This window comes from Scatophagus argus, chromosome 4 (assembly GCF_020382885.2).
Source record: "Scatophagus argus isolate fScaArg1 chromosome 4, fScaArg1.pri, whole genome shotgun sequence".
NCBI classification, from domain to species: Eukaryota; Metazoa; Chordata; class Actinopteri; family Scatophagidae; genus Scatophagus; species Scatophagus argus.
Window position 1 is genome coordinate 8517138 of NC_058496.1, and position 26285 is coordinate 8543422.

A 26285-nucleotide genomic window follows, 5' to 3' on the forward strand; every position below is an offset into this window, starting at 1 on the left:
GTGCACGTTTTCGGGATTGTGGGAGGAAGCCGGAGAACCCGGAGAAAACCCACACAGGCACAGGGAGAACATGCAAACTCCACATAGAAGGGCCCAGACCGGGATTCGAACCTGGAACGCTTTAGCCATGAGGCGACAGCGCCCATATTGTTGAGTCTGTTTCTAAAAACCTAATGTTTGATCACTTAACAGGAATCCCTCAGCTTAAGGCCCAGATTTCCAAGCTGCATGCATGACTCGCTGTGTGGCCTTTTTGGCCTTTTGAATAAGTCAGGGATCATCCACAAGTTGTGAGAAAAGCAAACTGTGTCACAATATTAGTTTACAGTAACAAAGCATAAAGAAACAAATGTTAATTTGGCAGCCAGACATGTCAGTACAAATGCAGTGTTGTGGCTATAAAAATTCAGTTTGACTATAATAGCTATTATTAAGTTAAACACATAGATAATAGCTACACATTGTACAGGTGTTAACATTGGTCCATGTTCTCAGTCCAACCAGTACCTTTCATTTAGTACATGTACTGCTGAGCTCTGGAGGGTGACACTGGACAAGGCTTTGTTGATTGGATGGAAAGGTTGAGAAGTTCACCTTCCAGGTAATATTAAGTCAGACTGTATCCTCTTATCGCTGTTAGATGCAATACAGAGTAAACTCATCTGAAGTAAGTTCATTTTATTTGTTGAATGGTTCACCTGTTGTCTGGTCAACACAGAGTTGCTCTAAATCCTGAAGACAAGTTAAAAAAAAAACTGTACCACACTTCTGAGATAATTTGCATTTAGATTCTTTGAAGAAGAGTAAAATGATGAAAGATTTCATTAAAACATGGTTGATTTTGAAGATGTTTGCATATGTTTTATTTTAAAAGATCAGTGCTCAAGAGGAAAGGAAAAAAAAGGAGTGCAGATATTATATTAACCTATAAGGAACTGTGAGCAGAAAAAGCTGCTTATTGTGTCTCCTAAGCCTTTCTTTGAGAATCAAATCATGTACATATACAAAAATAGATGATATAAAGTTATATAAAATGATCTACTGTTCTAAACACACTTTCTTCTAATTTATAGAGATAAAATCTGTAAGAACCCAAAGCCTGACAGAGAGGAAGACTGAGTAACTGAATCAGTGAAACAACTTACTTATTTAGATTTGACTTTTGCTTATTCATTATGATTATGATCATGATTATTATTATCACTGCTGGTGTTGTTGTCATTGTTTATTTCAGTATTGTTTCTATCAAGCTCACTTGACCCCTGTGTGCTGTTTAGCTTCTTCTCCAAAATAAATACTGAGTCATAGTTATGCAGATTTACACTCGTTTATTATGCTGCACATCTTGTGAAGCACATTATTTGAAAATTATTTGATAGATTCATGTGGCAGTCACTAAAACCACATTTTAATGAGGGATTTGAAGAGTGAGGAAAAAAATAGAAGTTGCACATTAATTTCCAATTAACACTGGAGAATAACATTATTTTCATTAAACCAGAAATGTAGATAAACTGCATAAGGACATTTATTTCATTAGACAGGACATGGCAAGTAGCAAGCAATGGCACTGGTTTTAAATAGTGTAGTTTTGTGTCAGTAGTAGCTGCTGTGTTTTGTTCTACTTTAACGTCTCCCTCCATGGACTGAGGTCAAAGGCAGGGATTTTGCTACATTTAGTGTACCTGGACCTGGTCTGGTACTGGAAAGGCTGTTCTGGTACTTCAGTGATACCAGTGTTGTCACAGATGATGCGGGCAAGTGATGTCTGCTTCAGGGACTCCCTCTGGGTCTCAGTGAAGACTCCCTTGTTCTCCCACCAAAATCTGAAATTGAGAGTTTATAAATGTTTAAAAATGTGGCTAACACAGCTATCTCCAAATCTCGTCAGTGTATTATGTCATTCTGGTCTTGCCTCCCGCCTGCTTACCGGTCTCCCTGGCGGATCCTCTGAAACTGAGTGGAAATCAGGCAGGCAAACAGGGGTCCCACTCTTCCTCCACGTACGAACGGCTCAACCACTCCTCCCAGCCACACGTCAATGTTGTCAGGTTTGCCATAGAGATCCAGCAGCCTCTTGGCCAGTCTCTTATTTTTCAGCACCTTTGTCAGTTGCCTTTGATTTCGTGGTTGTGACAGCCCACAGAACTTGCGCCATTTGTTGTAGCCTTAAAAAAAACAAAAAAAGGTTAAGATGATGTATGATCTCCAAGGTCTGGAATGCAAGACAAATAGGATGATTAAATTATGGTACCAGGGAGTCCATGGTCTCTGCCTCTCTGCATGTTAAGAGATGCCAGATCCAGCGCCAACTCAGCAGAGAACTGAAACAGCCTTTCCCTCAGTTCATCAGGCATCATGTGTTCCTGCGTGTTCAGCTTGGCCTTGCGACCCACCAGCCCCCTCAGGATTGGGTCCAAACCACCTGAGGAATTCAAGGAAGGAGTTTTACTTTTAACCACTTCTATATACTATCTGTTTAGTGAAGGACTAACAAGCTAACTGAGCCCATACCTTCAAAGATGACTCTCCATGGTGTGAAGAAGGCTCTGTGCAGCAGTGGGCTGGGGAAATCATCATGTTCCTCGTACTTCTCATCAAGACGGAAAAAGAAAGGCTGAACCATCAGGTGAGCGAATCGGTAGGCAGCTGTGGCGAACACATTGGAGATGCTGGGGTCCACGTTTTCATCATAGCCAGGGTAGGTGGACAGCTGCCTGGCAATGAAGTCTGGACCGACAATGTGGTTCAAGTAGTCTCGGAAAGTCAGAACCTGAGAGGCCAAAAAGAAACATTAACTGAACCGTGTGAGGACATACCACCCATCCCTTCCATCATTAAAGTAAAACGCCTTCTGTCCATGCAGCTAAGCCCCCCTCTGACCTGAAAGTATCCTCCCATGATCTTGCGTGCCTCCTGGTACAGCCTCTCTCCATTCCAGTGAGGATTGAGGTTGGCCAGAGCGCGTGCCAGACGGTTGTGTTCACGCATCAACAGTGTGTGCAAAGAGGTCAGAGCAATGTTCTCATTGGAGCGCTCGTCACCTGAAAAGCCACATAAAGTGCCGTCAGCCCAGTACAATCCTTGGAGTGAATCTCACAGTTAAAGTAAAGATTGTACGTGAAACCTTTTCTGCTGCCACTCACCAGCCAGAAAGCAGGGCACCTCCTCAGCATTATTGTCCTTAGTAATGCGAGCTCGTGTGGCACACATGTTGGCACCCATGTTGGTGAAGGGCAGGAGCTCACGGCCGTTGTCCTTGTACTCTGTGTTGACCCTCAGCAGACCCTCATCTGTGGAGAGGTCCCGAAGGAAGCGAGCTTTGGCATCGTCTGAACCGTACACCTGGCCTACATCGATGAAAGCTGTCAGGGAGTTCATCTGCTGACGGACATTGGCTGCACCAAAGAGGTGGCCTGTGTTGCCGGACCCACAAGCTGCTGCTGAGCGGAAGAATGGGATGCACTCGTGTGAGTTTCTGCCAAAGCGGGGGTCTTCCCTTGGAATCTGTTTAGATGACAAGAAGCACTTAGCCTTCAATGTGTGTGTGTGTTTGTGGGTTTGGATGTATTCATAATGTGATGACACTGACATCAATGGGGAAGCAGGGCTCAGTGCGATCGCAGGTCTTGTCGCAGTCAATGCCGTTGCTGAATGAGCGGATGACGGGAGAGTGAGGAGTGAAGGTCAGGTCGTGATCAGTCCACTGGCCGAAGATTGTCACCAGGTGAGTGTAGAGTGGGTCGCTCTCCACGTCAGAGTTTGCTGTGCGCAGAATACGGTTGGACACCTCCCTCACCTGGGGGACAGGATGCAGACAATAAGAACCTTGATGAAATGGATTTGTATAAGTACAAGTATATTTTTGTCCAAGAACATTTGCTGTGTAGCCAGTTAAGATGAAGTGTATTACCAGCGGAAGAATTTGACCGTTGACTTTCCTGTCAGCATCCCAGCCTTTAGCCACAGAGATTCCATCCTGGTACTCAGCAGGGAGCCAGCGGGTGAAAGGTGTGTTGGAAGATCCCCAGCGAGTGTTCATTCTAGGCAAGAAATAATAAATCTTTTCTTTTTCTCCTTGAACGTACCAAGCAAAGGACGACAAAAGGAAAGTTTGCATATCAAATCCACTCCAATTTTTATGATGTTTAATTATGAAAATGAAAAGAACAAAGAGACAAAGAGCAAAATTCAATTTTGCTCCAGGGGGTAAAACATTTGAGCAGTCAGTTAGCTGTGTTTGTTTTTCATGCTTTTCCCATTAAGCTAAAAGCTGCCACTTAAAAGCTGCCCCACCTGTTGTTGCAGACGCTGCTTGCAGTGCGAAACTTGTCCAAATTGGGAGTCGTCTTGCAAGAAGGGACACGATGTCGAGGAGAGCAGCCTGTCAGATCAGCAATGACCTGCAGGTCCTCCTCAGAGAGCAAATCTGATTCATGGAAGCAAAGAATAGACACCTTAGCTGTGACTTGTACCTGCTTGAATGGAAAGTTCAAAGAGCCAATTTTGGATACACACCTGTGGCATTAATGGAGCGACTATGACGTCTTTCCAAAGACCTCTTGATCAGTTTCACAGCGTTATCCATATAGTCAGCAGCGCGCACAGCTTCACGGGTTGGCCCGACAGGCTGCTTCAGCAAGCGCAGGATGTCTGAAGGATTTGCTGAATTCCTCTTCACACGTTCGATGCTCCTGTGAGTCAGATTTACAGCCAAATACTGATGGTGCGCAGCCTGCTGTATTAACATATTTTATACATTCATGGTGTGCCATTTATTTCTCTTTCACTGCAGAACTCGCACACTTACTCTCTTCTGGAGTACTCATAAGCAGAGTCCACTGTGGCCTTGGCTTCAATCACAGCTTTTTCAATGACACTTGTGCTCAGTTGTGGTTCTGAAGGTAAAAACATATTTCAGTCAGTCTGCTCTCTGTTCTGTTTTTCTCAACAGATTACTGAAGTTATTGTCTAAAACATAATTTGTGACATACAGTAAGTACAAATTCATGTGTTCATCAGTGATTGTCTATATCTCTATTAATACTCACCAGCATCCACAGAGCTTTGCTCACACAGGTAAAGACCTGCTACTATCAGGCACAAAATCCACTTCATCTCTGAAAAGACAAACACACTCCTGTTGTGCATATTGCCAAAATAACCAAAACTGATAAAATACAGATTTTAAAAAACTTTTCTTTCAAATAAATACAAGAGTGTATTGTTGCATGAATGTGCTATTAGTGAGTGTGAAGAAACACGACACAAAAGGTAAGAAGTAAGTCAAGAAGCTTGACCACAGTACCTCTGAGGTCCTCCAGCTGCAGTCAGGATTCAGTGTTTGTACAACAGTTTGCCGTCTATATATATATATAGCATTTTCTGTGGTAGGAGATACCCCTTAGCAACACCTGGAGCATCTTTGTTTGAGAAATTTCTAAAAAAAAATTAACATGTTGTTTAACAAGAAACTAAAAGCCTGCCTGCCCAGCACTTCAACAAACCACGCCAAAAACACTGCCAATCAAATCCATGAATGGGCTTTGTCCACAGGGGTCATTTTTACCACTTAGAGGGTTAAAACCTTTTCCTGCTAGACACGGAAACACACATACAGCTCTTAGATACATTTTGTCCCCGGGGCTCTTTTGTAGACATTTAAACATATCAAATTGACCCTCACACCCACATGGGCTTCAGTTACGACTTCACAAATCGAAACTGAAGCCAGCAAAGTCTCTCATGATTTCTGAATGATGCATGGAGCAATACAACATGCAACACATGCCTTTAAAGTTGTTTTGTTAGTTTTGCATCATTATTATTATTATTTTTACTGGGAAGCAAGGTGGTGGGCACTGTCGCCTCACAGCAAGAGGGTTCCATGTTTGAATCCCCGTCTGGGCCCTTCTGTGTGGAGTTTGCATGTTCTCCCTACACCTTTAAAGCACTGCACATTGTGCACATGACTACTAAACCTAATTGTTTAAATGTCTGAAGGCCCCTCAAGTTCTCTTCAGTCAGCTCTTGAATTGTTCTGCAGGGAACAACTAAAACCTTAAATAAAGCAGCTTTTAGCTCTTTTGCTCCGAGCTGTTTGAACAGCCTGCTTAAGGATCTGAAAGTGGCTGAAAATGCTGAAATCTTTTCAAGTAAACTACGAAGTGATTTAGTATGACTTTTACTTCTCATGACTTGAACTTTGCGTATATTACTCTACTACTGTTTTACTGTTACTGTTTTGCCAAACACCCGGGAAGTGCTTTGATCTGAACTAATCCATGTGAGTACCTTATGCAATAAAGTTTGCTGAGTTCAGGTTTTTTTTCTGTGAGAGTTGGATTTTATGGAGGAGGAAGATGGATATTTTAAATTATGGCTTTTTGTCACTGCCTTTTATTAAAATGCAATTTTGGTATCCGTTTCAATTTCAGCTCCTGTTTATCTTCTATTATATTTAAAAATAACCTTACTGTGCTTTGTTTTTAACAGTAGTAGAATAAATTTTCAGGGATATTTTAACAATTAGAAACTACTCAATAAAGAAATACTAAAACACAGTATTTGTTGTTTGCATTAGATTTGACAAAACATACCATATCCACTATTAAAAATGAAGTTATCTCTCATTTCTCTGCTCCGCATAGGCTCTTGTTTAGTCATTAACAGGTTGTCTAAAAGACAAAAGTTGCAGCAAAACAGAAATAAAGGGAATAACTCATCCACTCAATTAATGTGATTTTAAAAGATGTGTCTAAAATTAAAATTAAATTGAAATTAAAAGAGAAAAAAAAATCATATGAAAAATCATAGCTTTGTATAAATAGGGTGTGGACTGGCTGTGTAATGCTAAAGAATTGATTGCTTTACAGCCAGTGCTAATGTTAACCCCTGAAACAACTTGTTTTAAACATGTTGATGAGGTAAACATCAAATTTACCGTCTTTGTACTGTTTTCAAGAGTATACACCCGCAGCACCCACAACATTAAAACCATCTGCTGACATGAAGAGCCTCTGGCAGAGGACGTAGTTGGTATCATGTAACTTGGTAAAGTTATGAGTAAGTTGTGTACTGGTAGTAATTAGTAAAGCAGGAAAAACAAAAGAATTTCCTGTCCACACCAGTTCCACAAGGCGTTGGTGTTAACAATGCAGCTGCGTTAGTCATAACTGTGTGGTTTTTTCTTGGTGTCTTATGACCTAAACAATCAACAAACAATTTGAGTAGCAAGCTAATCTTAAAATAACACAGATTAGCTTTAAATTAAAAACATTAAGAAGCTTTTAACCCTCCTGTTATGTTACGGGTCAATTTGACCCGTGTTAACGTTTGAAGATCAAGAAAAAATAGTATTTTTTCAGTATGAAACTTCTTCTGCTTGCCTTAATTAGAGTAATCAACATATAACATGAAAATGGTTCATCTCACATATTTGCAACCACCCCCCGCATGTTCATATCACATAGATACTGTTCGGGTCAATTTGACCCAGCAGTCATACTGGGAGTAAAAGGGTGTCAGAGAAGTGAAACTGAAAGTGGTGAAACACTAAAAAAACATTGAACATGTATTTTTTTTTATGAAAAATGACTTAATTATCTTAATTGAACCATTATCTGTGAGAGGTAAGGAACACCATTACACTACATATTGACAAAATAGTTAGTAAGGGAGTTTGTAATTAAATATTAACAATGCTTATTAGGATTTTTTTATTTCCAGACTTATTTTGGATAATAAAATATGCACCGAGTCAAATTGACCTGGGAACATCATTGCTGTTCCTGACAAATGAACACAACAGGAAGACCTGTCATACGTGATTTAGGAGGTGGATATAACTCAGGTATTCATCATTGTTCACTTCTGAAACAGAAAATATGAAAGCTGCATGGCCTTCAGTAACATTCCCCTCATTTCCCATCCTCCAGACTGAAAGGCAGTGACTCACTTGTAAAGAGTAGATCACGTGGGAGAAATCTTTATTTTTATCTCTCATTTCAGGTTTATCAAGGGACACAGTTTTTCAACCATCCAACACTGATTATGTGTAAATTCTCGCTGAAGACAGTACATGAGAAATAACTAAAGCAGTGATCCACCTGTGCTCTGAAACCTTGTCTCAATCGATGTACAATAGTCTTCTGCGCTGAGTAAACCTGATTCTGATTCTACCCTCTCAGACAGTAAATTTTCTACATGAGCTTACTACTAAGTAAACGAGCAATTATGAGCATGTCAATCATCGACTTCTGCACACAGCAAGCAGAGGACTGGCAAGGCAGCATTCTGTCAGAGGGGGTGTGGTGTGTGTGTGATGCAGGTTAGAAAATGCAGTGTGGGCAGAGACTGACTGGCAGGATTCTGTGTATTGGTAGTTGGTAACAACAGGCAACCTTCCCAGTAGTGTGTGCCAGTATGTCAGATGCGGAAGGAATCTGACTGTAATGACCATTCACCCACCTCTTACTCAGAACATTCAGCAGGCTACTATAACAAGTACACTGCATATAAATTGCATTGTTGCTGGCTTGTACCACAGCATGTAATTACAACATTTGGAAGTAAATAATATACTATATTGCTTGTATATACAAACTACAAGTACATAGAGAGAGATAGTTAAGAAGTAAATAGTAAAGTAAATAGTTAATCCTGCAATTTAATATTTTATGGGGCACAATTTAAATTGCTTTTTTTTTGGCCAACATAATGATTTTGTGAATTACTAGATAATTTTAAACCCTTTGGGTTTCTAAAATGAAATTAAAGAGTTTGGCCTAGACCTGCTCTAATTGGAAAGTGTCGTGAGATAACTTTTGTTATGAATTAGCGCTATATGAATAAACTGAATTGAACTGAACTGAATTAAAATGTGTTCAAATGAAACAATGTGAGACAATGAAATTATTCTTTGGTGGAGCTGCACATTTTCATTGACATACCCTATATAGACAAAGGCATCGGGACACAACTGTTTATTATTGAATTCAGGTGTGGTATGGGGGTGTTTTCAGGAGTTGAGCTCGGCTCCTTACTTCCAGTGAAGGGAAATCTTAATGTATCAACACACCAAGACATTTTGGACAATGCTATGCTTCCAACTTTGTGGCAACAGTTTGGGGAAGGCCTTTTCCTATTCCACCATGACTGCGCCCCAGTACGCAAAGCAAAGTCCATAAAGACATGGTTGGATGAGTTTGTTTGTGTGGAAGACCTCAGTCCCATTGAACACCTTTGGGATGATCAAGAGATCGTGAGCCAGGCCTTTTTGTCCAACACCAGTGTCTCACAAATGCTGTACTGCATGGATGGGCAAAAATTTAGAATGTGATGTCATTGAAGTCCCTGTTTGTGTAATGGTCTGATGCCCCAATACTTTTGTTCATATAGTGTCTATGGTATGCAATAGTGGAAGGGCAGTGATCATAAAATATAATTACACACACACGCAATTCAAATAGGCTCGAAATGTCCCTCCAAATATGCTGATAAAAAAAATGTAAATGAAAAGAAGTGCTGTGCCACAACAGGCAACCACACACCTCACTATGAAATAATCATTAGCAAATGTAATCCTTATCACAACTAAACAAAACTTAAACATCCAATTAATAGTATTACAGTGTACTGATGTCAAGCAGAAGCCATTGCTCAACTGCTGTTGGGCAGCTGCTATCGGTGTCAGCGACTACACTGGCTCTCCATTTCATTACTTACGAATTCAGTAAATGTTAAAAATAAAGAAATCAATAAAAAGTTTTTTTCCAAGCTGAGGGGTGGGATCTCAGCACATTTGGTTCCCCTCGTTGCTGTTTCCTCGGCTACCAAGATGCGATCACAAGTCAGTTCTGCTTCTTCATGATAATGATCATTGAGGCTCATGACTATTGTGGTATTTTATTGGCTTTTAGGGGTATTAAACTGATGGAAGCATTTAAGTTTAAACCTTGCTCCTGTCTACACTATATGGAAAAAAGTATTGGGTCGCTGGACCATTACACCAAGAGGGACTTATGACATCATGTTCTACACACATAGACATTAATATGTAGTTGTAGTTGCATTTTCCAAGAAAAATAGCTGAAAGGCGGCACACCTCAAACTGAGATGAGGGCATTTGTCTTTTTGATGTGATCTAAATTTCCTTGACTTGGTTATTCGAGATGTGTTACCCTTTAATATATTTTTCTTGAAACTTTTGATTTTATTTAAAAAATTAGCATAGACAAGAAGATGCTCCTGGCTTGTCATGATGTATGATGTCTTTATGTTATTTAAAATTCAAACACTTCTGACTGGAACATATACTGTGTATACTCAAATTTGTGAATTCATCCTTAAAGATGATTTACTTGAAAACAAATACTGTATATTCTCCAATCTAAATTAATTTGTGAAGTTCATGTGGTATCATTTCACTTGAAACTGCTGGTAATAAATCTGTCTGGTAAACTGGTAAACTGTAATTTCCCAGCCTGGAATCAATAGAGTATATCTAACGTATATCTATCTAAAACCAAACATGTCTCGTGAGACAGACAAACTCCCATTTAAAATAACAAGCCCATTATATTAGTTTCTTCAAATGCACCTAACTTTCAGTTTTCTCTCTTGCTGTTGTTACATCAAAAGGTTGCCTGCACAAGGAAGTAACAGTGGGGAACAGTCTAGGTTTCTCCTGTCTGACAACTTAATGGTCCTTACAGCAAATATGGTATGTGTTCTGAAGGAATGGAGTAAACTTGAGGAATGCATAAGGAAATCAAAGATGCTTAACTGGAAAAGTGACTTAATAGCCTAATGGGACTGCTCAGTGTGTGCCCACGCTGTTTGAAAGCCAAAATAAGCATATGCTATTTTGGATTTAGATAAAGAGAGAATTAATCTGTCTAAGAAAAAGGTGTGGGTGTGTGTGTGTGTGTGTGTGTGTGTGTTATCTTATATGCACTCTGTTTTCTGCAGGTTGGTCCTGCCTTTGCCATTGTCCCAGCCTCTTTTGTCTTTTCTTCATGCTTCTTTGTGGTACACTGCAGACAGATCAGGAAGATCTTCTTTGCAGTAGTGTTTCCTCATTTTTTGGTCATATCTGCCTTCATCTACCACTGCTTTCAGTGACAAACTGAGAGAGACGATCATGAGTTAAAATATCTTGTTTCTTCTGTTTGTTTTTAGTTTGTTTTCAGTATCTTTGCAAACTGATCATGTCCAAAACCACTTATATATAGGTTCACATAATTACAATTTGAATATGACTTTTTTTTTTCTTCTCAATCCTTTCATTTCAGTTTATTTTGGTTTGTAAGTTTAGGATGGCACAGTGCAAGGTTTCTGGATCATCTGTTGTAGGTTGATTCTGTGTTTCATCTTACAAGATGAAAATCCTAACACAAAGGAGTTTTTGCCTTATTAAGACTGTTACCTGTGAACTGAATGAGCTGAGTACAGACTCAAACCTCAAACTAGTGAAGGCCATTAGTGAGTCATGAAGAATGAGGAGGACGCAGGAAAAATAAAGAGAACTTTGGACAGACTTCGGATTCGTCCTGTAACAACATTTACATGTGAACACAGTTTGTTCTTGTTGTTAGGAATCTATAGGGTATTTTAATATGTCTCGCCTGAGAATACAAAATTGTTGTGTTTTCTTTAGATTAGAATGAGTCTTTTTATATCTTCTAAGTGAGTCTGTCATATTGAATAAGCCACACTGTCCCATTGGGGGGATTTTTGATGCTTTTCAGTTTTACCCACCCACTGGCCCTTTATTAGTGAGCAAAAGAAATATATGATACACTCAGTCTTAACTCGGGCTTTGGTGGCACAGAAGAAAGTGTGTTTTATAGCTTTGCTATAGCATTGCCCAGAATTCAGGTCTGAATAAAACTGCTATTTTATTTGCAGAAAGGCAAAATAAGCAGGACAAATAAATGTGTGTGAACATGTTTGATTAATTTGAGCTGGACTGACGGAAAGTCAAAAGTGTGCTGACATCTGAATTCTCATTATTTTTGGAGCGTTCAAAGGGTAACTTGCGCATGTTGAAAGGTGCATACGAGTTTTAGAGCAACATATGCTGCCTTCCAGATCTTTTTCACATCTTTATCAGTGACACCCCTGCTTATTCCAAGAAGACAATGCCAAGCCACATTCCGCACGTGTTGCAACAGTGCAGTTTTGTAGAGAAACAGTGCGGGTACAAGACAGACCTGCTTGAAAGTTTAGACCTGCCTTGCTTTGAAAATGTTCAGTAACGAAGGAGATCCCAAACTTCTGAACAACTCATGCTGTATATCAAGCAAAGCAACACTGAGTGTTGTTAAAAGGTCAGGCATCAAATTCAGAATGAGTTCATATTTGCAAAATATGATAAAGTTTGAACATTACATCTTGTGATTGTTCTGTATTCAGCTGAATGTAAAGATTACAAAAGATTTGAATTCTCTTCCATAATTAACTGATACATATGTCAGCTGGTGTACATAGGTAAACCAGTGTCACTATTTGATTATACAAGATAATACAACAACACATAAACAGGGCTTTCCAGGAAGCCCAGAATTGATTTTGTTATAAGAAATTCAGAGTCTCTGGAGGGGTCTGAAAGCCCTTCTGCTCTTTGCAGTAGAAAGCACAATGACAAGGGACATCAGCAGCTTCTATAGGAATTGCTCTGTTCAAAACTAAATGGTTTCTTTTCTTAGGCCATCATTTTACATTTTATCATATGCTCATAATTCTTAAGTTTTTTTATCCCTTAAATATATATATATAATTTTCAGAAAGTATGCCACATTGCATTTGAAGACACATCTCGCTGTGCGTGATGTGTGCGTGACAGATAAAACGCGCACTGCTGCCATCTATTGGTTCTTTCAGTAGCATTCATCGTCTGTTATTTACATTATGAGCTGTGGACTTTATTATAGAATTTATTTTATAAAAGAGCTGTAAATTGACTTGATTAAAGCTAAATGTCTGTGGTTTAAAGTTTCCAACAGCAGCAAGAAGATGCAACACCCAAGTAAGTCTCAATACATATTCGATCTAACTATATTCAACGATTACAGAGATCGGTTTATCCACTTGTAGCTCATATGTCTGTAGTAGAAGTATAACAGTGAAGCTGGGAGATTTATAGCGTAAACTTTAGTAGCTGATAAACTGTATTTTGGTCAGAAATTTTGTTTAAATTATTTGCCTCACTGCGCCTGCGCATTACATATGCCGCTCTGATTGGTTGGGACTATTAAACTGCATTTCCGGGGCGAGCCGAGCAATAGCGTTACTGTTATTGTTGTAGATGCAATCATCTGCGCCTCGTATCGTTTTATCCGCCTTAACATCATGTCAGCATTTGGTCTTTTCCTGGTGGTCCTCGCGGTGTCTCTGGGGTCTGGTAGGCTGAAGATTTACTGCAACATTGCATCTGATTAGTCGACATTAATTCTGTCATACATCAGATGTTAGGCCTGTCGTGGGATTTATGACAATTTGCAAGCACTACAATAAATGATGCTACTATATTCTGACCCATGTTGAAATAATTAATATTTTGTATCTTATAAAATTGTCTCTTTGTCGTTTTTTTTTCTGTCTCCCGATTCACTGCCCGTTTAATTTCTCTTTCTGTTTGGGATTTTAAGGAGACTCCAGGTTCGTCATAGACCCTTTGTCATTGATCAAACACAAATCTCTGGTAAGCCTGACTTTTATTCCTTGTATTACCGCAGTTTTCTTAAAAATACAACATACATAATATGTGGAGCTAAATTTGTTTTAAAAGAATATAGGCACACAGACCTACTGCTCTTGAATACACATAGCTGTTATGACAGTGTTTGGACTTAACTGATTTATTATATGATTTTTCCCTGTTAGACTTTGGATATGTGTTCAGAATGCAGCCAGATCGTCCAGCTGTCTGCCAACATGATCTCGGGCAGAGATACTAAGGTGGGGATATTGGTGACTCACTCAGTGCACAGTTTCCCTTTACTTTCACTTCACTTTACTTTATTTAACCCCACTGGCCATGCCTGCAGAGTTTGTGGAACTGTCAGGGCGTTGAAATGTGACTTTCATCACAAACGTTTAGGTTCAGGCCCCCTTTGTATTTTGCAGATAAACAGATAATCTGGGTGTCTATTTGCATAGAGAAACATATTTGACTGTATTCAACACAAATAGACACCCGATGTTGTTGCCACAGCGCGGACAGCACACTGACTGCTGTGTTTTTTGCAGGAGACTGTATATGAAACCTTGCATGCTCTGTGCCAGCACCTCCCAAAAGAACAGGCCACAGAGTGTGAGTCACAGGTCAAGGCTTATTTGCCAAAAGTCCTGCAGCAAACACCTGGTCACCTGGTGAGTTTAGACTCTTTTTGAGCTTCTTTGTAAGAATAAACTCTTAGGCCATCACGGAAATCTTTTAATACAAGATAATATGTTGTATGATAATATGTTTTTTAGAAACCAGGTGAGGTCTGTATGGCTTTTGGATTTTGTGTTGCCCACAAGGAGGAGGAACTGCTGAAACTTCCTCACCAAGTCACTGATAAAGACACATCCAGCTCAGCACTCGGCACAGCTGCCAGCACCCATGTGAGCACAAAAAAAGCAGAAGTGAATGTTAAGATGGAAATCCAAATTAAAGCTCATCTTTTACTGAAAAAGCTAACCAGCTAATCCTCTCTCTAGGAGCTGCTCAACCCAGTTTGCACCCTGTGTTTGTTAATCATCAAGAAACTGGAGACCCTGTTGCCCACAAACATGACTGAGGTGATGCTTAGTTTCATATCAGTTTGTTTAACCTGAAGCTCATGTCCCTCACTGAACACCACATCACGTTAACATCACTATCTTCCATTTCTTTCCCTGCAGGAGGCTTTGATGAAGCTAATGGACGAGGTCTGTGATCTTATACCCGAGAGCTATAAGGAGCGATGTGATGACTTTGTTGCCAAATATGGCACGCAGATAGTCGAATTCCTCTTATCGTCTGCCGCACCTCACACAATATGCGCTCTTTTGCATCTCTGTTTGTTCAAAGAGCAAACAGTTCCAGGTCAGTCACATTTTGTAACAAACACAGATGGCTATCGTTTGTTTATGTGTTTGAGCTTAACCTCACACTTCCACTGCCTCTGACGATTACACAGAGGTGTTCCTCCCCTCGGACTGCGAGTCGTGCCGCACGCTGGCCGTGCTGAGCCGACTGCACCTGGGTCCAAATTCCACCGAATCAGAGACTTCCTCTTTCCTTCAGTCTGTGTGTGTCCATCACCCCAATGCTGTCCCCAAGGTCTGACCCTCAGCTAATACTAAACATCCCTCAGCAAGATGCAAGATGGGAAAACTGTTGAATAATGCTCATTCTCCTTTCAGTGTGAGGCTTTCACCAAAATCTATGGCCCCAGACTGCAGAAGGTTTTGGGAAACCAGATGGAAAGGACACATGCTTGTGAAGTAAGAAAAAACTCTAAAGAAGACATGTACAATGACATATCTCATTGGAGCAACAAAGAGGAAAATTTTATATCCACAAGACTTCACTCAGTATTACAGACATAGAAGAGGTCTGTAGTAAATGGCAAAAACAAAGACCTTTTCTATGCTCGAAATTAGCACAGTGACTGACATTATTTTTACCATCAGTTGGTAATTTACCTTGATGAGCAGGATGGGACCTACCTTGTCCATGCAGCACTCATCATGAACACGTGGCGTCATTCTTTGGTCTGGTTGAGTTTCTCAGGATCTGTTTGTCCCATCTGTCCTGCAGAGAGCCGATCTGTGCGTTGCCTCACAAAAGGAGCCGCTGGGAAAGAATCGTTGTACTTGGGGGCCAAGCTACTGGTGCAAAGACATTCAAACTGCTCAGGAGTGTGGTGTAAGTTAAAGTCACTCATTTATTTCCACTTTAGCTGATATGTATTTCACCATCAAACCATCAAATCTGACCCAGGATTTACTCATCAGCAAGACTTGTTAAACTCCAACCCACCATCGTTATTACTGCACCCTGCACCCCTTACTGCCTTACATAACACATAAGACAACAACGTGCTGTGAAGCATTAAATAAAGTTTCAAGTATTAATGCTTTGTGAATAATTTCAACTTCTGTTTTCCTTTTCCTGTTTTTCTTTTCAGAACCAGGCCTTCTGTGAGAAATACATGTGGAATGAGTGAGCCAAAGTGCAGCTCTGACAATAGGTGCTCACAAAAAACTGCTTTCTTTTTACAAATATTACACTGTTGAACCTTTCAAGTTTTCTAAATATAAATGCACTGATCAACTTTTTTTTTTCTTTAAACTTAAATTATCCACTGCATTCAGTCTATCAGCCATAATTATTCATCATTAAATACTCCGGTTTGCATGAAGTGTCACAAGACTGAGGCTGGAATTCAGTCTGAAACATCAGTCCCTGCAGGGGTCAACAGTTTTGTGAACCGTGTTATTCAGGACATTGGTATATGTATATTATGAATGTGTATATGGCAAAAAAAAATCATGGTGTATGTTATGTATTAAAGACCATCTGGACAACTGCCTACTCAACAAGGCTACAGGGCTGTTTCTTCTGATGTACCATTCTACGAGTCCTGCTGCAAAACACCACATGTTTAACTCCTTATATTAAAGGCTTTGTCATTAAAATTTAAACGTGCACACAGAGACACGTGTCCTGGAGTTTGTTTATTTAGAAACTTCCACATAGTAAAAAGATAAAACAGTGAAAAAACTGAGACAATTACATGTTTTTTTTGTGGCTGTAAAGAAAGAGTCCCTGATGTTTTCTTTCCATTCATTCTATATTCTGCACCCAGCTCATCTCCACAACAGCGACAACACTTCTGGCCATTTACACTTGTGAGAATCCTGACTCACTTACACCCCTGTGTGGTTGTCTGTGTCACCGTCACTCTCTTGTCTCTTCCAGATCTAGGAGGGCAAAAAACATTTGTTACCAAAGTGAACTCTATTGTAAATCTCAGGACTCTTCGTTGGGTTGCAAGACCATTTTTACTTAATTTTAAACCACAATCTGGTATCAAACAAGATTCATCAGATACAGCTTTTTCAGAGCTGCTGACAATGTCAGCTTTGTGCTGCATCACTAATGAGATTTTTAACCAAGAAATTACAAAGATTCAATCCTCCACTAACTTCATAAATCTCAGAAGGCAAAACTTCAGTAATCAGCAAATATCACCACTGAAACACCAAGTTAATCAAATTTTCCTTTGCAGCTCATGAGTAACTGTTCAGTGATACTTGCCTTTATTTATTTCATATCACTACTATTGCTCTCAACCATTGGAAGTTAATTACAGTCTAAATAGCCTCATACTGTAGATTTGCCTTTGAATATTGGATTCATTCTCGTGTGCTGTGAATAGCAGATAAAAGGGAATACATTTTTTAAATGTAATTTAATGATGCACAACAGAAGTTTGGAACCAAGACTCTACAACATTTCTAACATCCACAGAATGAGTGAAAGGACTTGCCTGGATGTAGGCCTCTGACAGTGTAATCATCTGGGGGAGAATGTCAGTCACCTGCAGGTCCTGCATCTCATACCACTTCCCAGTTCCCTGATCAAACACCAAGAGAGATCATGAGTGATGATCATTTGAACCCATAGTAACACAACACTATGTAACAAACAGCACTGGGGAAAAGTTTAGGTAAAAAAAATGCTGTAAACTAAGAATGCTGTCAAAAATATAAATTATAATTGTTTATTTTTTTTCAATTTAGAAAATGCAAAGTGAGCGAACAAAAGAAAAATCCAAGTCAGATATTTTGTAAGATTATAGTCAGGTGTATGATCAACCGATTATACCAAAGAGGTGCTAATGATCATCAGTTTCACATGACAAAGATTTCAAAGCAGACTGGGGTTTCAAGATGTGCTGTTTAAGCTCTTTTGAAGAAGCACAAAGAAAATGACAACGCTGAGGATCGTAGACGCAGTGGTGGGCCAAGGAAACTTAGTGCAGTAGATTAAAAATACATCAAGCGTATTTCCTTTCGAAATTTAAAGATGTCCAGCAGTACCATCAGCTCAGAACTGGCAGAAACCAGTACAACCCAGGTACACCCATCTACTGTCTGGAGAAGTCTGGCCAGAAGTGGTCTTCATGGAAGACTTGCAGACAAAAAGCCATACCTCCGACATGGAAACAAGGCCAAGCGACTCAACTATGCACGATAACATAGGAACTGGGGTGCAGAAAAATGGCAGCGGGTGCTCTGGACTGATGAGTCAAAATCTGAAATATTTGGCTGTAGCAGTTTGTTCGTTGAAGAGCTGGAGAGCGATACAATAATGAGTGTCTGCAGGCAACAGTGAAGCACGTGGAGGTTCCTTGCAAGTTGGGGGCTGCATTTCTGCAAATGGAGTTGGAGATTTGGTCAGGATTAATGGTGCCCTCAATGCTGAAAAATACAGGCAGATCCTTATCCATCATGTAGTACCATCAGATAAGTGTAAGACTGGCACCAAATTTCTGCAGCAGGACAACAACCCCAAACATACAGCCACACTGTCATCAAGAACTATCTTCAGGGTAAAGAAGAACAAGAAGTCCTGGAAGTGATGGTATGGCCCCCACAGAGCCCTGATCTCAACATCATCGAGTCTGTCTGGGATTACATGAAGAGACAGAAGGATTTGAGGAAGTCTACATCCACAGAAGATCTGTGGTTAGTTCTCCAAGATGTCTGGAACAACCTACCAGCCGAGTTCCTTCAAACACTGTGTGCAAGTGTACCTAGAAGAATTGATGCTGTTTTGAAGGCAAAGGGTGGTCACACCAAATATTTGATTTCTCTTCTGTTCATTCACTGCATTTTGTTAATTGATGAAAATAAACTATTAATACTTTCATTTTTGAAAGCATTCTTATTTTACAGCATTTTTTCACAGTACTGTAATGCTACTGCCTTTATTAAGGCTGTTTGTAATCATGACCCCAGAAATCTGGAAAATTTCAGAAATATCTGGCTGCCACCTACATGATGCAGTACATGTATTCTGTAGGCTCCCTCAGTGGGTTTCCCATCATGCACTACGTTGGCGATGAGGTCATAGGTTGTGTTCTTCTCTGAAGCCTGCGCTTCTTCTGTCAAGTACTCACGAAGGTCTACATTCCTGTGCAATTGACAACATGAACAAGTGCCTATTTATATCAAGGACAAAATACACATGACATCATTTCTCACAAGAGCTACATTACCTTATAATAATAACCACTCCTTACTATTATCAATATAAACTTCACGGTTCTGTCAGGCTACTTTGTCTTGTGGAATGTAAACAGCACTTACGTGATAGGGAAGTTGACAATTGTGGGGTTCTTTTCCACAAAGAAGTTGTTCTTGGTGAACCTTTTGATGCAAAAGATGAGGTACGGAGGCAGTTTGGTCAGCTGGAACCTTTTGAGAAAATTCTCTTTGTAGGTTTTGTATTCCTGGTGATAAATGCACAGATATTTTCTCAGTTTAAAAATGTCCTTTGAAAAACACTGCTGCTGCAATTAGACAATTTGTTCCCAAATTTTAATAATCAAATCTTCAACATCGTTACAGCACAGCAACTTTTCTCACAGTTATTTCCTCCAATTACCTTTCATTATGCATGTTATGCATTATGCATGAATGAACTGGTACCTTCTCTGTGCTGCCATTGAACTTGCCCAGGATGTTGAAGAGAGGGACCTGCGGGATTATAAGCTGCTCCTTCTCATCCTTGTACAGCGGCGCTGTTGGGAGGTCAAGAGTCAGAAACAGGAATGTGGACTCGGACATCTGCTCCTGGTACTCCTCTGTAGTGAGCAATGCCTCTTTCTCCTCTGGTGTCTGGCAATTTAAAAAAACCAATCATTTTATTTCTAATCCTCCTGATGCTGGTTTTTTATTTGGGACGCTTCAGTTTTGGTTAAAATAGTCTTAAAGAATCTAAATGCTAGACACATCAAAATCAAGCTTAATTCGGATCTGAAGTAATGTATGTTAACTAATGTGTTAAAAATCATCTTTGAGTTAACCTTCAATTTGACAAAAAAATTAATTCAGAAGGGAAAGAAGTTTTTTTAAAAAAACATATCACTATCTACAAACTCTTTGGTCAGTTAATTTAAACATTATTGATTAATAGACTTGAGCTGTTACATTAGTAAAATTATTTAGAATCTTGAGGTCACTTAATGATTTCAGAATACTAGCAAGAAGCTCACCAAATCTGGGTGTGGAAGTTTCTTGGAGAAGATCCGCATGGAGCCTTGAAATGCTTTGGTAATACTTGCTATGAGGGCACAAAGACAAATGAAAACAGTTAAAAGTTAATTCACATTTTTAATCACATTTTAAAATCTCAAAATCCTAACTCTGAACTACACTCAACATCAGAGAAAGCAAAAAAAGAGAAACTGTTATATTTGTTTGTTCTTTGGCTTCCACATGAATGTGCCAAATACACACCTGTACAACACATTACAAACTTTGCAAATATTATGACATAACAATTAACTAAGCTTCAGACCACTTTTGATTCTCCTCCTACTCACAGGTTTTTTTCTTTGTGCCTCCAAGAGCACCATGCAGAGCATTCAAGAACCACGTCATGAAGTCCACAGCATCTCCTGCAGAACAGAAAACAATTGACCAGCATCACAATCTAGTCTCCATAGGGAAATGCGTTAAAAGCCTACATGAGATCTGCAGTAAAAGTAAAGTACAGTAGAGGAGTTTCTGGTAACTAAAACATTACCTTGCTTGGTAATTTGGAAGTTCTTCTTGCTGCACAGCACCACAGCCTGCAGCATCTCATGAGGAGACACATGGGCCTTAAAGTTTCTCGGATTCCAAAGTTTACGCATGAGCTCTCCAAATCTTTGCACCAACAGGACCATGATGTCCCCTGGTGGCCTACGAATTCCTCTGTAATTTTCCTCCTCCAGGAAGTAGTTTCGCAAAGGTGGAACATTGGAAAAAGCCTAGAAAGAAAAGGAAAATATTGAATGGTTGGGATTATTTAAAAAAGTTATGACAAAGTCCAAATAAGGTCCACTTTAGCAGTTATTCATACCTGTAACACCACATTGGCATAGTCATTGGCTTTGATGTTGTTGAGCCCTACAATGCCTGGAAGGTAGGTTGTACCGTCATAGGCTCGGTACAGTTTACCCTGTTTGTCCAGGCTTGCAATGTGCTGTTTGGTGAAAGTTGGCTTCAACACATACTGTAAACAAAGGGAGACATCATCAACAAATTATTAGCACAAAAGGTGCAATTTGTGCTGTACAGTATTTTGACCATGATTTTATGTACCGTGATGTCTTCTAGCGAAGAGTCGATGATCTCGTAATTGTCTGGCAGACAGTAAAACTTGAGGGTGTGCAGATTCAGGAACACATGGTGAGTAAACTGCACACTGTGGGTGTAAGCGTGGGACTTCAGACCTCTACCTACAAGCAAGCATACATGAGTAAATCAGTCCAGACACAAGCAGATATTCGCTCAATGAATAAATGTCAGATAATGCACCTGCCTTGAAAGTATTTCCCACATATAAGGCAGGCATAGACATTAATGTGGGAGAGAGAGACGGAGCAGAGTTTCTCAAAGTCAAAGTCCAGCACGCTCCTGATGGATAAAGAGACAAAACCGGACATCAGTTGCAGTGCTTAAGTATATAGCTAACCAGCATTAGGCACCGACATTAGCTATACACATTCAACTTCATCTTGCCTGTTTATTGTGTCAAGGTAGGGACAGTGGCGACTTCTCTGGTCTTCTACTACGCGCCCGCGGCTTATTTTGGTTGCGACTGCAACATAAAGCAAAACAAAAACAACAATGTATAACCATATTTTGTTCAATCATTCGAATGTAAGTTAGCTAAACATGCTAGCTAATATACAGTTGGGTGACGATTGTTAGATGATGGATTTGATAAACAGAGTAAATTGGAAGGGCGGTAGCACAGTAAAACTACATAATGATAGCGATAGTTGTTGACCCGCCTGCGTGTGACTGGGTCGATCAATTACTAAAATCGAGCGCACTTCCATGTAGCTTCTAGTAACATTAGCCACCGGCTAACCAAACGTAGGGCTGACGTTGGAAATAAATAACGTCCAACTTACCTCTGTCTTCGATGTCATCGTCGTCGACCTCAGGCTCTCTTTCTCGCTTTAGAGAAACCATCATAGCGGTTAGCTTGCGCCCTAAACGCGAAAACAACAGAAGCGGTGCAACTTTATTTGGAAGAAATGAATGGGTCAAGCACCGTGCGCGTCGAAACTCGCGGTGGTATACGTCGCGACTACCAACTGGCACACTAAAACGTATCCCGGAGTTTGAAGCTAGCAAAATCGATCCTTAAGCTACCTGTTAGCATATTCATTGTGATACTTGGTTGATTTGTTACAGAATAGTCTAGACCTGTTTTGGAATGCTTTATAGATTTTTTTCTTTACATAACAGTGTGTATTTTTAGCTATTATTAATTTGTAAACTCCGGGAATGTTACAATTGGGCAACAACTTACCGTTGGCTAGCATGTAGCTTTTTGTCAGTGTATCTGACTGAGACTAGTTGCAGTCGTTAGCGTCATTAGCTTACAAATATTGTCACGGTATTAGAATTGTTTGAAATGGATATTTTAAGAGACGATGAAGTACATGCGATGAAATACAAACCAGGGGGGCGTTTGGATATGAGCCACGGCTTCCTGCACCATATCCGGAGGAACCAGATTGCTAGGTGATTTACTTAATTTTAGCTCAGGCTAGTAACCGTTCCTTTTCCAACATCTAGTTGCAATAACAGGAGAAGCTGGCGGCAAGTTATGAGTAATACAGCCTCTTTTACACAAGAAATATTCGCACTCGCCTATTGGTCAAGGCAGGCTAAGGCATCTTTCGTTTAGGTCACTGGATGCAAATATTTAGCTGCTTATTGGGGAAAAATATGGTGTTAGGTATCAAACAAGAAGCAACGATATTTTTTGTTCTCTCTTTTGGTTTATGATCACACTGATGTCACAAACCATTGACGAAGCATTCTTTAGGAAGAAAGTAATGCATTTGACAATGCAATACATGTCCAAGCAATAACATTATGTTGATTTCTTATGTTTTCAAGAGATGACTATGATAAGGAGGTGAAGCAAGCCAAAGAGCTTCAGCGTCGGAGGCACACCACAACCCCTAGACGACCCCGCCGACCAGATATCCAAGTATACCATCCTCGACGCAGACGTAAGTTTGATGCTCTTTGTTGCGCTGATGCTCTCAGTTACTCACAGTAAAGCCAATGAATCCAGTGAAGAGAATATATGTATATGTGTGTGTTTGTTCATGTTGCAGATGGGTCTGAGCCAGGGGCCGGTGCTGAGGCTGAAGAGTGGAATGAGAGTGGGTCAAGCACCGAGACGGAGACCCACGGAACTGAACTCTTCTGGCTCGACTATCAGGCGGACTCTGGTACCATTACCTCCTTCCTCGTGCACAAGGTTAATACACTGATTTGACTGTGACTGATGTGTTTTGCTTTCATCCACTTTACTTTGGTCTTAATTCCCTCCCCTCCTTCTTTCTGTTTCTGAAGGAGGACAAGCCCGAGAAGGTGGTTGAACGTGTTGCAGAGAAGAACATCCTGGACTCAGCCATGAGGGCAGCTCTAGAGGCTCGAATTCGAAAAGAAATAGACAAAAGACGAAACAAAAGCTGAGGGATATTCTCAAAAAATAGATTGTGATGACAGAGGGGCTACAGACAAAGAGGTGCAATACTTTTTTGCAGTTCTGCACTCCTTCAAAGCATATATGCTATTGATAGTGTGGAGGACACAAGGAGGACTCTGGGATCATTTACAGTGACTGTCAGCAAAGATCCAACTTTTGTCCGCAATCAAAGCCATCTTATGTTTTTAAAGGAGGAGAAACAGCACTTATCATAGACAGTAGGGTTGGGAGCGAATAGTCAGTTTCATGTTTACTACATTTTATTCACGTTGGACCTTGTGATACCTCATGCCCTCATCAATAATTTTAGGGATACTTCAAGTTGACAGGACCTAGAAAATTGTGTTGTTGCTTGCTTTCTGCTTTCCAACAATTAAATTGGGAGAAGAAATTAGGAGAAGATGCTCTTCGACAGAGTGCATGGTTAGCGTTCCTCCTCCATTTAAACATATCCCAAGTTTCTTGTGTGAATATCTAGTTTTTATAAACAGAAATATACTTGTTTTGTAAAATGCTGTGAACAGAGCATCAGTCTGTCAGCGATCTCATGCTTTACAAATTTAAAAACAAATTTATTTTTGTTTCTTTTTGAGTTGGAGAGTAACCTTGATGATGTGTTTGTGTGACAATGTTTGTTGTGTTTTCAGTATTTTTATTTATTTTTGGTTGTTGAAATATGTTTATTTTTGATACTGTAATATTTTTTGAAGAAATAACACTTTACATATAAAATAACATGCTTAAAATCCATTTATTACTGTCAAATGTGTCTGGATTTGCACTTATAGAATTGAGTAGCCATAAAATGTGTTTTTTGTTTTCTAAATGTCTGGATATGTTAGAAAAACACTCACATCTGTGTGGAAAAACAATAGATCAACATACATTACCCACTTTGATCACTTGTTGAAAAATGTATCGGTGGAAATACGTATAGTATTGGGTTACAGCAAAATATCAGTCGACAGAAGTGTTTCACATCATGTCCATCAGCAGGTGGCAGTATGAGTCAGCTTTTCAACTCTGCAAGCCGGTCTTTTATCTGTCTCAACTTATATTTTACGTTAAGTCAGACTTTGTTCCTTCATCCATAACAGTGTGTTCTGATTATAAAGACAAATGGCCAAACAGGGTCTTTTTCTCCAAACAAGACATTATCCATTATTGTCAATCATTCTAAAGTGTCAAATAGTTTCTGGGTAGTTCAAGAAATGTTTGGGGGTTTTTTTTGTTTGTTTGTTTTTCCATTACTTTTTACCCAAAAGATAGAAATGGGACAGCTAAAGCTTGAATTTGAGCTGTCACTGGTGTAACACAGTGGGATGTCCTTGTCTGATAATGAGCACTACTTGGATTCTGTACACAAGATAAAAAGTCTTTTGTCTTAAGTGAAGGTGAACTCCCACAGCAGCCTGAATTCAGAGTTAAACAAAGAGACTACAACCGCAGTTTTCTTAAAAAATGTTTTTGCTGTGCCACATATATGAACATAATTGTGTGACATTGCAAAATTGCATTTTATGACTGCTGCCTCTGATTAGCTATTAATTCATTTCCCTTCCCACTGGGACAAACCCAGCAAGTTCAAACCCACCAGCCTTTCCAAAGTATATGAACTCTGAAATACGAACATCTGACACCTCCAATAAGGTTCGTGCCAGCCTGATGTGTCCTAGGGCCATATCCCACATGTCTCGTGGATACAGAAATGAAACGCCGCCCCAGCAGCGGTTCACAGGTTAAATGTGACGGTTAAAGAGCAGACACATGAAAAACATTTCACCATTCCCCGGCTGTGGAAAAAATAAACAAAGCTGCCTTCATATTTGTACAGACAAGCTGCTGATTCACATCATAGAAGGAGATTAATTCATTGTTTTCTTAAATGCATGAAAATATGCAAACTTCATCCTCTGACCACATGGCGGGCCAAGTGTTATGCAAAGCCTTGTGATGGAGGAGTGGCCTCTGTCATGCCATTGGAGGAAGAGGGACACTCCCCTGAAGGTTGTTAACGCCTATCTCCACTTCAGTTTTCATTCTTCAGTGAGCATGTGACTGAGGTTCTAAGAGGGAAGAAACACTCCCCATCACCCACTCTGCTACTAACCACATCATCTCCAGTTTCATCATTCCTCAATTGGCTGAAAATGACCCAATCACAACTCACACTTTGCGCCTTACCCCCTTAATGTATCTTCACGCTAACGGTATTACATAATGGACGACCTGAAGTTTTTAAATTACCTCCAGGTAACATTTGAAATATTTTGAAATCACGAAAGCAATTCACAGAGGAACTTGTTGCAACAGGAAGGCCGACTGCTATGCATTTGGCGATGTTTGAAGATTACCAATACAATGTACGAGTTCAGTAGGGAAATATCCATATTATCTCCTATTTGTCTCACTTTAAAGAAGTCACACTGGACTTCCTGCAGTTCAGTTACTATAAAAACCTTAAATTATCACTCTCAGTGTTCCTCCATTACCACCATTAGTGATGCCCATC

At 39.9% G+C, this 26285-nt stretch overlaps 4 protein-coding genes across 5 annotated transcripts; 2 read left to right on the forward strand and 2 right to left on the reverse strand.

The window, feature by feature from the left end:
* Window positions 1-1606: 1606 nt before the first annotated feature.
* Window positions 1607-5151, reverse strand: LOC124057656 (eosinophil peroxidase-like). Its single transcript, XM_046386126.1, has 12 exons — window positions 5052-5151; window positions 4811-4898; window positions 4577-4694; window positions 4297-4475; window positions 3914-4043; window positions 3593-3799; window positions 3147-3507; window positions 2884-3044; window positions 2515-2773; window positions 2255-2425; window positions 1931-2168; window positions 1607-1826 (listed from the first exon to the last, which is right to left on the reverse strand). The coding sequence occupies exons 1-12, from the start codon at window positions 5149-5151 to the stop codon at window positions 1622-1624; spliced, it is 2217 nt and encodes a 738-aa protein (XP_046242082.1). The 3' UTR covers window positions 1607-1621.
* Window positions 5152-13246: 8095 nt separating this feature from the next.
* On the forward strand, window positions 13247-16692 carry sftpbb (surfactant protein Bb). The gene is made up of 11 exons (XM_046387465.1): window positions 13247-13405; window positions 13653-13705; window positions 13888-13962; window positions 14254-14376; window positions 14482-14613; window positions 14710-14790; window positions 14893-15076; window positions 15171-15313; window positions 15397-15477; window positions 15794-15901; window positions 16164-16692. Exons 1-11 carry the CDS (start codon window positions 13354-13356, stop codon window positions 16200-16202), a joined length of 1071 nt encoding a protein of 356 aa, XP_046243421.1. The 5' UTR covers window positions 13247-13353; the 3' UTR covers window positions 16203-16692.
* An 8-nt stretch (window positions 16693-16700) lies between these two features.
* On the reverse strand, window positions 16701-22831 carry usp39 (ubiquitin specific peptidase 39). Of its 2 annotated transcripts, none has more exons than XM_046387464.1 (14): window positions 22728-22831; window positions 22173-22253; window positions 21775-21853; window positions 21575-21669; window positions 21355-21491; window positions 21113-21265; window positions 20795-21020; window positions 20592-20666; window positions 20262-20329; window positions 19696-19884; window positions 19354-19496; window positions 19042-19177; window positions 17529-17615; window positions 16701-16959 (listed from the first exon to the last, which is right to left on the reverse strand). In XM_046387464.1, the coding sequence occupies exons 2-14, from the start codon at window positions 22234-22236 to the stop codon at window positions 16906-16908; spliced, it is 1506 nt and encodes a 501-aa protein (XP_046243420.1). In that variant the 5' UTR covers window positions 22237-22253; window positions 22728-22831; the 3' UTR covers window positions 16701-16905. The 2 variants fall into 2 exon arrangements, with proteins under 2 accessions (XP_046243420.1, XP_046243419.1); XM_046387463.1 differs by lacking the exon at window positions 22728-22831 and adding an exon at window positions 22577-22604.
* Window positions 22656-24901, forward strand: c4h2orf68 (chromosome 4 C2orf68 homolog). The gene is made up of 4 exons (XM_046387467.1): window positions 22656-22791; window positions 23173-23288; window positions 23397-23542; window positions 23638-24901. The coding sequence occupies exons 1-4, from the start codon at window positions 22682-22684 to the stop codon at window positions 23758-23760; spliced, it is 495 nt and encodes a 164-aa protein (XP_046243423.1). The 5' UTR covers window positions 22656-22681; the 3' UTR covers window positions 23761-24901.
* Window positions 24902-26285: the final 1384 nt, after the last annotated feature.